Below are 10,473 nucleotides of genomic sequence, written 5' to 3'. Positions count from 1 at the left end.
ATGGTAAACTTAATACCATTTGTGCAACCCTTAAAAATATCTTGGATGAGAAAATTATTATTAGCGAAATATAAATGGCAAAATGTAAGTATATGTCAAAATGATATAAAAAGTTTATTCACACCAGGGGGTAAGTATATACGGCTAATACTAAAAAGAGTAAACAACCCTTTCTGGGTAGATACTCTAAGGGCATGGCAGGAAATAACACACAAAAAATATCAGACAAATATTGAGTATATTCTTGATGAACATTTATGGCATAACCCAAGGTTTAAAGAACCAAATTTTTTTATTAGCCACTGGTATCAAAGTAATGTAAGGTTTATAAGGGATTTAAAAAATTCAGAAGGAAATTTGATAACATTTAAAGACTTTAAACAAAAATTTAAAGTGAAACGTATTTTCTTAGATTATAATAGGTTAATTCGAAATGTTCCAACCGAGTGGCTCACGATAAATGAGAAGCATGATGTATATTGCCCCTCCTTTCCATCGAACATACGATTACTGACTAAACAAAAACGGGGAACAAAACGCTTTTACGATTTATTAAATAATGAGTTGCAGCAAAATATCAAAATCCACGAAAAATGAAAGGATATTGTAAGGTTAGAAAGAAACTGAGTGGGAAAAGGTATTCGAATCTATTTATCAATGCACTCAATACACCAAGCTACGAGATTTTCAATACACAGTCTTACACAGGATAACGCCAACAAACTCCTATCTGTTTAAAATAGGACAGAGACACGACGATATTTGTAATTACTGCAGACTCAGTAAGGACACTATAGAACACCCTTTCATTGAATGTCTGGAAACACGTAAATTGTGGACAGAATACGAAAAGTGGCTATCACAAAAGTGCAAAACTGATATTAAAATAACTCCCAAAGTCATTATTATGGGATGGAGCGAGAAACACAATTCTTCACCTTTAAATTTACTGACAATTTTAGCAAAAACTACATCCTTTATATGAGACGAAATGACGCCAAATTAAACATAATTAACCTGCAGAAAACGGTAACTGACCATTATAAAATCGAAAAACATATAGCTGATATATCCGGGAAAGGCGACGATTTTCTAAAGCGTGGGAAAAATTTTAAAACTTGAAAATAGTTAAAACAAAATTATGAATGTATGAGTACTTAGAGATGCATGAGATTGACTGATTACAGCATGAATGGAAAATAGAATCTGATTGGTGGAAAAAAAAAAACAAAAAAACATAGCTCACAGGGGCCAAAGAAGATAATTACACACTACACCAACATGACTCACAGCTGCCAAATAAGATAGTTTACACCCCACACCAGCATAAATTACAGCCACCTACTGAGATAGATTGCACACCACACCAGCATAATTCACAGTCGCCAAATGAGATAATCTATACACCAGACCAACATAACTTACAGAGGCCAAATGAGTTTGTTAACACACCTCACCAGCATAACTCACAGACGCCAAATGAGATAGGTTACACACCACACTAACATAACTCACACCTGCCAAATGAGATAGTCTACACATGACACCAGCATAACTTACAGACGCCAAGTAAGATATTTCACACACCACACCAGCACAAATTAAAGGCGCGGATTGAGTTAGTTTACACACCACACTAGCGTAACTCACGGCAGCCAAATGAGATAGTTTACCACCAAACCAGCATGACTCACAGCCTCCGAATGAGATAATTTATACACCACACCAGTATAACTTACAGCCGCCGAATGAGATAGTTGACACACCACAACAGAATGACTAACAGCCGTAGAATGAGCTAGTTTATACACCATACAAACATGACTCACAGTCGCCAATTGATCTAGTTTACACATCAGCATGACTCAAATAAAGAAATAGTTTACACACCACACCAGCATGACTCACAGCCGTCAAATGAGATCGTATACACACCAAACTGGCATAACGCCCAGCAGCCAAATGAGATAGTTTACACACCAAACTAGCATAACTTACAGCTGTCAAATGAGACAGTTTACACACCAGCATGCCTCACAGCCGCCGAAAAAGATAGTTTACACGCCAATCAGCATGACTTAGATATATTAAATGAGATAGTCCACACACTACACTGGTATAACTCACAGCCGCCGAATGAGACAGTTGACACACGACACGAGCATAACTCACAGTCGCCCTAATGAGATAGTTGACACACCAACATAACTTACAGCGACCGAATGAAATAGTTTACACACCACACCAGCATAACTTACAGCCGCCAAATAAGATAGTTTACACACCACACCAGCATAACTTACAGCCGCCAAGCAAGATAGTTTACACACCACATCAGCATGACTCATAGTCGCCCTAATGAGATAGTTGACACACCAACATAACTTACAGCGACCGAATGAGATAGTTTACACACCACACCAGCATAACTTACATCCACTGACTGAGATAGTTGAGTCACAGGTGCCAATTGAAATGGTTTATACACCACACCAGGATGACTCACATAAAGAGATAGTTTATACACCACACCAGCATGACTCATGACCATCGTTTGAGATAGTTGACACACCAGCATGACTCATGACTCATAGGTAGATACATATAGTTCACGTGCTTATAAGTCCTTTTCTTAAAGGTTTAAATTCACACCTTTTCTTATGTTGTCTGTACTGTATGTCTAATTATGTTATGACAATTGTTTTGTTTTTATTTTTTTAAATGTCCACCAGCACGTCATTCCTTCAAGACAGTCTGTTATACATTTAATTAGTCTTACAAAAACAAGGCATAAACTTAAGTTATCTAATTGCAAGCTCCTGTTTTTTGTGCTGGCAAGTCCAGGGAGAACCTGACATGAAATGTTGAATAAGGATTAGGGGGAAACAGCATTTGGCAATGAAATATCAAATTGGCGCTCTGTGCAATCCAGCTGATATTGACATGTCGACAACGAAACAGGACGCATTAATTGACAAGATTTAGTGTGAACACACACGGAAGACATTGTTATCGATTTTGTTACAGAAGCATACTCTGTAAAATATTCGTGTGTTGTGTTTAGTAGAGCAGTGCAAAGGAAACTCCCTAGTTACTAGTCATCCCGTATTGATATTGACACCTGTTCATACATGATCAACATTCTCGTTGCGAGAGTAATTCAACACTTATAGATAAGGTAGAATATATGTGGCAGTATATTTGTATATTTCATATCTGGTCATTACGCAGGTCAACATACCATACACAAAGATATTTAAACCTGCAAAGTCGCTACCAGTTTTTTCTACTTACGCGTCATTTTTCAAGAATTGCAGTCTTTAAGACAACGTTAAATATATGACCCATTCTAATCCGCGGGAACAATAATTCTGCTAACAAAACATAGTGAAAAACGAATTGGATTTTTAATTTCATACTGTGTCAACAAGGTTAAATTCTAAATCAAATTATTATTATAAAAAAATTAATTTAATAGAGCATTTTGAAAGTACATAGCTTTCGCAACCTACACATTTTCGCCGTCAGAAAATAGCTTTCTTAATGTCCAAAAACAAATAGAGAAGGCCCTTAAGGAGGTAGCAAATAAGCAAAAGTGCATGAAACATGACCTTGATTTTTAACTTGTGGAGGTGAAACCAAGTTTCAATTAAATACAATGAACCGTTTTGTTCGGGTTAGACCAGAGAGTATAAAGATGACACTTGCTGCTGCTTCGCTTGGCGCTCAGGACGGACAGGTTATGACATGAGTGGTTGGCACGGTGTCAGTATAATGTGACTGGGTGAGGTGTCATGTCTGGTGTCTTCGGCATGATACTTCAGTGGCAGCATCGCTTTGTGGCATGAACTCGCCCTTCCCACAAGGCGATACAATATATTTACATACACTTGTCATATTTACATACACCTGGCGACCCCTCGCCGTCATATGACTGAAAAATTGGTAAGTACGACGTTAAACCCCAAACATACATACATACATACATACATATATACATACATACGTACAAACATATACTAAAATAGTTACCATATAAAAGAGAACAAAACGGCCATAAATTCGTCGCAAATTGGCTAATCAGCACGAAACTCGAACTTCAACCGCAACTTGCCTGTGTGAAGCCATATATCAAGTTCCAGTCTAATGATCAAATGTCTAGAAAAAGACAAAGATGGCTAAAGTGTGCCTTATGAAGCGTATGTGAGGAGGTTAGCCAGAGCCCTGATGATGGACAGTGGTTTAATCCTGGTGCTACTGCTTTCCCTTCCCATAAACCTGACGGCCGCTGTGTAGGTGATAATTTCAGGTGTACGGTGTTAAGCCTCAACCAAATAAATAAATAACATGAATAACTTGCCTTCTGGCTCCTGTCTTCTCCAATATCCTCTCTGACTCATGTACACCTACAGCTCTTTGACACTTTTGTATCTCGGGCCGGAGACATAAGTCTCCATTTTCAATATATCTATTTTCAATATATATTTTCAAGACTACCTGACATGGTAAAGGATTGGCAACTGCTCGACCTGGCGGGGTAGACTAAGTATATATAGACAGTGGTGAACACGGAAGTCAGTCTGCTCATGAGATCAGGTATGTATAACCATAAACGCGTCACATTGCGGGTCTGAGCTGCAAACTAATTTCAAGTCGCAACATGCGTGGACCACTTAGACATGGGAACATATCAGACGTCTTATCGGATTATCATTTCAAACTGGCATGGTACCCATTTTTATGATAAATGCCACGCTGACACATCTCTTCCCAATTGGTGCAAAAAATCCAAACAGTTACTGACACGAATCAATCGTTCTTTGCTTTGGCAAAGAAAAGAAACAATCTGGAGAAAAGTATACTTTTCAACTTTCCCAGGCAGTAAAAACGTCATTCATAACTTGTAAAAACAGAGCATGGTTTTACAGTCTAATCAGTCGACAGTCGAGAAATGAAAATAAAAAGCATTAAATACAAGAATGCCATAACCTTTCTTATAGAAAAATACATGTCAGGCACACCTTCAAATAATGTTTAAAAGAGAAATACATGTCAGGCACAACTTCAATCAATGTTGTATGGAAAAAAACCCATATCAGTCACGGCTTTAAACAATCTTGTAAAGAGAAATACATACCATTCGTAGCGTCAGTCAATGTTGTAAAGAGAAATGCATACCAGTCACAGCTTCAAACAATGCTGTTAAGACAAATACATGTCAGGCACAACTTCAAACAATGTTACTTAGAGAAATACATAACAGACACAGCTTCAATCAATATTCTATAGTGATATACATATCAAACAGTTTCAGTCCGTGCTGTATAAAGAAATACATATCAGGCAGAGCTTCAATCAATGTTGTATAGAGAAAAATATATCAGGCACTGCTTTAACCAAGAATGAATATAGAAATACATATCAGGCACAGCTTCAGTCAATATTCTATAGTGATATACATATCAAACAGTTTCAGTCAGTGCTGTATAAAGAAATACATATCAGGCAGAGCTTCAATCAATGTTGTATGGAGAAATACATATCAGGCACAGCCTTAATAAATGTATACATATCAGGCAGAGCTTCAATCACTGTTGTATAGAGAAAAAGATACCAGGCCCAGCTCCATTAAATGTTGTATAGAGAAATACATTTCAGGCACAGAATATATTAAAGGTGTCCGGAGAAGGGCGGAGGTGACAAGGTCAGAATCATCCCTGTCCACTTTGGATCAGCATCACCCAGCCGTCACAAGAATGGTTTGTCGGACTGCACGCTGGTCGCGGACGTCTGTGAGGCGGGGTGTGAGAGCAGGATGGTTTGTCGAACTGCACGCTGGTCGCGGATTTCTGTGAGGCGGGGTGTGAGAGCAGGGTGGTTTGTTGGACTGTACGCTGGTCGCGGACTGTGAAGCGGGATGCGGGAGCAGGATGGTTTATCGGACTGCACGCTGGTCGCGGACGTCTGTGAGGCGGGGTGTGAGAGCAGGGTGGTTTGTTGGACTGTACGCTGGTCGCGGACTGTGAAGCGGGATGCGGGAGCAGGATGGTTTATCGGACTGCACGCTGGTCGCGGACGTCTGTGAGGCGGGGTGTGAGAGCAGGGTGGTTTGTTGGACTGTACGCTGGTCGCGGACTGTGAAGCAGGGTGCGGAAGCAGGATGGTTTGTCGGACTGCACGCTGGTCGTGGACTGTGAGGCGGGGTGAGGGAGCAGGATGGTTTGTCGGAATGTATGCTGGTCGCGGACGTCTGTGAAGCGGTGTGTGAGAGCAGGATGTTTTGTCGGACTGTAAGCTGGCCGCGGACGTCTGTGAGGCGGGGTGTGGGAGCAGGATGGCCTGCCGGACTATACGCTGGTCGTGAACATCTGTGATGCAATTTGTGGGAGTAGGATGGTCGGTCGGACTCCACGTTGAGGACGTCTGTAATGCGGACTGTGGGAGCATGATGGTCTGTCGGTCTGTGCGCTAGTCGTGGACGTCTGTGAGACGGGGTTTGGAAGCAAGATGGTTTGTATGTTTGTACGCTAGTTGATGGCGTCCGTGATGCGGGGTGTGGGAGCATGATGGTCTGTCGGACTGTGCGGACTGAGTTAAATGGTTTGTCGGACAGTACGATGTTCGAGGATGTCTGTGAGACGGGGTTTGGGAGCAGGATGGGTTTTTGGACTGTATACTGGTCACGGATGTCTGTGAGACGGGGTGTGGGAGTAAGATGGTTTGTCGCACTGTACGCTGATCACGGATGTCTGTGAGGCGGGGTGTGGGAGCAATATGGTTTGTTCGCCTGTATGCTGGTTACGGATTCCTGTTCGACGGGGTATGGAAGCAGGATGGTTTGCCCGACTGTATACTGGTCGCGGAAGTCAGTGAGGCGGGTTGTCGGAGCAGGATGGTTGGGCGGACTGTACGCTGATCGCGGATGTCTGTGAGGCGGGTTGTCGGAGCAGTATGGTTTGTTGGATATCTGTTAGGCGGGGTGTGGGAGCACGATGGTTTGTCCGCCTGTATGCTGGTCACGGACGTCAGTGAGGCAGGTTGTCGGAGCAAGATGGTTGGGCGGACTGTACGCTGGTCGCGGATGTCTGTGAGGCGGGGTGTGGGAGTAGGATGGTTGTCCGCCCGTATGCTGGTCACGGATGTGTGTGCGGCGAGATGTGGGAGCACGATGGTTTGTCCGACTGAATGCTGGTCGCGGACGTCTGTGAGGCGGGGTGTAGGAGCAGCCGATGTATGTGAGGCGGGGTTTCGGAACAGGATGATTGGTAGGACTGTATCCGCTGGTCATTCACGTATTTCTTATAGAAAACATGCCTTGTGTCCGACTAGTCAAGATGGCGAGACACTGATGTTGAGTAAATGCCTTGGTGAGAAGACAGCTCGGCTCTGAGCTGTCAGGTATGTCATCGAATGACATCTAAACGGAGGATGTAGGGAGATAGAGTAGCCGAAGCTCTTTCTACAGGAGAACGGTGACCAACGGGTTAAGCGGCGTGCATGTCTACCGTGTTGACGGCTGGGACCTCCCGCCTGTGAAACATTGTTATGATCGAAGTCTTATCGAGTATACCACCAATGAAGATTATACTCATAGAGATGGTGTTGACTTCAATACAGCACCATAAACTAGTATAAATTTGTATGTATACTATTAGAGGCTGCTTCTCTTTTCACAAGTAGGAATTCACAATGTAAATAAATTACGAAATTAAAATCGAATCATGCAAGGAGAAGCACGATAATAAGTTCCTACCCTTGTTTGACAGTGAATAGATCCGTTCTTATATTCACTTTGGCAATCAAAAGACGATATATATACAGCCCCTAGCTCCCGGATTAAGCAGAATTAGGCGAAGGTATGGAGAAAAAAATGCCTGCGATTATGGCACCTCTGTCCATTTTTACTTACAAGATATTTGTACTCGTTGTGAAATGAGCTTGACACACTGGTCAGCTTTTGCAGTAATAGCTTGTGAAGTTGATTGAAATCGTCAGGATCTAACAAATGCCACGGAGCGAGATATGCACTTTCGGAATATTGCTATCAAAGTAAGGGTAATTTATAATGCCAAAATTGAAACCTCTTGTCGTGAAGTTGGTGTGAAAGGAAACTGTTTATGGTTTATGTGCAAATAGAGATTCAGATAAGATATATCGTCTGTAGATCCAGAGGAGTTGGATATTATATTTTACAGCCATATATTGTTGTATATGGATTGTTTAAAGCTAGCAAAGTATCAATACACCATTTAGTGAATGAAAAAGATGAAAATTACTCTGCAATAATTTCTACATACAGTCGTATTCACACGACGACAAGTATAGATGAGACAGATATAAATGCAAAAGTGGACAAAAGTCATACCCAAATGGTTATTCACGAAAAATTGAAGCAACTCTGTGTACGAGACATAATAACATTTGTATGTAGTGGTAACTAAAGAAGGCATTGTTGCCTTTGAATTTGGTATTTCATTAAATACCGAAAAAAGTAGTGATGAAATTCTACCAGTTACGTCTTTGTGAGGAATAGCAGTATAGAGAGTGAAGATGCCCTTATGCAATACGTGTATTTCAGCGTCTAGTTCTGTAGTAAAATCTTTAGCGGTTTTAATAATACCGTTAACGTCTGATTTTTTGGCAACTGACGTCGAATAAAAACTGTTCAGTTCACCTTCTTTATATCAGTTTCATCGCCATACGTAGATTGACAGTAAACAGTAAGAACTGTAAGAACAGTCGCCAGTTGTCAGTAGTTTCAGACAGTCGTTTACTCTGTAACTCTAATAGAGTCACACTAGCATTTTGCGTTTCCTTCTTGATATTTGCTATGGATGCTATTTTGCAACAGATACCGAAGATGGTTAAATAGCTCAGTGAAAATATTCCAAAGTTTGCATCTTCTTTATTTGCTGAGCTTTTCTGGGCGTGTCAAATGGAAAACCTACCAAATGGTTTATACAGCATACTGGTGTATTATGTCAACATGGACTATAAAAGTGTAAAAAGGCGGACGCCTAAAACCAGTATGGTTTTCAAAAATGTCTGTACAAAGTGAACCGTAGACACATTGTCGGCAGACTTGTGTGCAAATGGATTACATATTACGGTGGTATCACAGCAGAAATCACAGTGAGTCGAAGAGACGTTTTCTGCAAACTTGTGTGCAAATGGATTACATATTACTGTGGTATCACAGCAGAAATCACAGTGAGTCGAAGAGACGTTTTCTGCAAACTTGTGTGCAAATGGATTACATATTACTGTGGTATCACAGCAGAAATCACAGTGAGTCGAAGAGACGTTTTCTGCAAACTTGTGTGCAAATGGATTACATATTACTGTGGTATCACAGCAGAAATCACAGTGAGTCGAAGAGACGTTTTCTGCAAACTTGTGTGCAAATGGATTACATATTACTGTGATATCATAGCAAAAATCACAGTGAGCCGTAGTCACATTTTCTGCAAACTTGTGTGCAAATGGATTACATATTACTGTGGTATCATAGCAAAAATCACAGTGAGTCGAAGAGACGTTTTCTGCAAACTTGTGTGCAAATGGATTACATATTACTGTGGTATCACAGCAGAAATCACAGTGAGTCGAAGAGACGTTTTCTGCAAACTTGTGTGCAAATGGATTACATATTACTGTGGTATCACAGCAGAAATCACAGTGAGTCGAAGTCACATTGTCGGTAAACTTGTGTGCAAATGGATTACATATTACTGTGGTATCACAGCAGAAATCACAGTGAGTCGAAGAGACGTTTTCTGCAAACTTCTGTGCAAATGGATTACATATTACTGTGGTATCATAGCAGAAATCACAGTGAGTCGAAGTCACATTGTCGGCAAACTTGTGTGCAAATGGATTACATATTACTGTGGTATCATAGCAGAAATCACAGTGAGTCGAAGTCACATTGTCGGCAAACTTGTGTGCAAATGGATTACATATTACTGCGGTATCACAGCAGAAGTCACAGTGAGTCGAAGTCACATTGTTGGCAAACTTGTGTGCAAATGGATTACATATTACTGCGGTATCACAGCAGAAGTCACAGTGAGTCGAAGTCACATTGTCGGCAAACTTCAGTGAAAGTGGATTACATATTACTGTGGTATCACAGCAGAAATCACAGTGAGTCGAAGTCACACTGTCGGCAAACTTGTGTGCAAATGGATTACATATTACTGCGGTATCACAGCAGAAGTCACAGTGAGTCCAAGCCACATTGTTGGCAAACTTGTGTGCAAATGGATTACATATTACTGCGGTATCACAGCAGAAGTCACAGTGAGTCGAAGTCACATTGTCGGCAAACTTCAGTGAAAGTGGATTACATATTACTGTGGTATCATAGCAGAAATTACATAGAAGTTCACAACAATATTTCATGACTCCTAAGGCATTCAGTAACATGCATTCCTCAAAATTGCTGAGTCGATTACGATCGATCATGAGTTC

At 41.0% G+C, this 10,473-nt stretch overlaps 1 protein-coding gene across 1 annotated transcript; it reads left to right on the top strand.

Annotated features, from left to right (window-relative positions):
- LOC135469376 (uncharacterized) lies at positions 1-1,192 on the top strand. Its single transcript, XM_064748007.1, has 3 exons — positions 1-84; positions 677-782; positions 1,188-1,192. The coding sequence occupies exons 1-3, from the start codon at positions 1-3 to the stop codon at positions 1,190-1,192; spliced, it is 195 nt and encodes a 64-aa protein (XP_064604077.1).
- The last annotated feature ends 9,281 nt before the right edge of the window (positions 1,193-10,473 follow it).

The sequence above is a fragment of the Liolophura sinensis genome, chromosome 6, assembly GCF_032854445.1.
Source record: "Liolophura sinensis isolate JHLJ2023 chromosome 6, CUHK_Ljap_v2, whole genome shotgun sequence".
Taxonomy (NCBI): Eukaryota; Metazoa; Mollusca; class Polyplacophora; order Chitonida; family Chitonidae; genus Liolophura; species Liolophura sinensis.
This window is presented reverse-complemented; position numbering and strand designations above follow the sequence as displayed.

Bases quoted from the DNA above. Each gene is read 5' to 3' on its own strand.
- LOC135469376 (XM_064748007.1), top strand. From the start codon at position 1: ATGGTAAACTTAATACCATTTGTGCAACCCTTAAAAATATCTTGGATG. The intron at 85-676 runs GTAAGTATATGT...CAATACACCAAG, and splicing joins CGAAATATAAATGGCAAAAT to CTACGAGATTTTCAATACAC.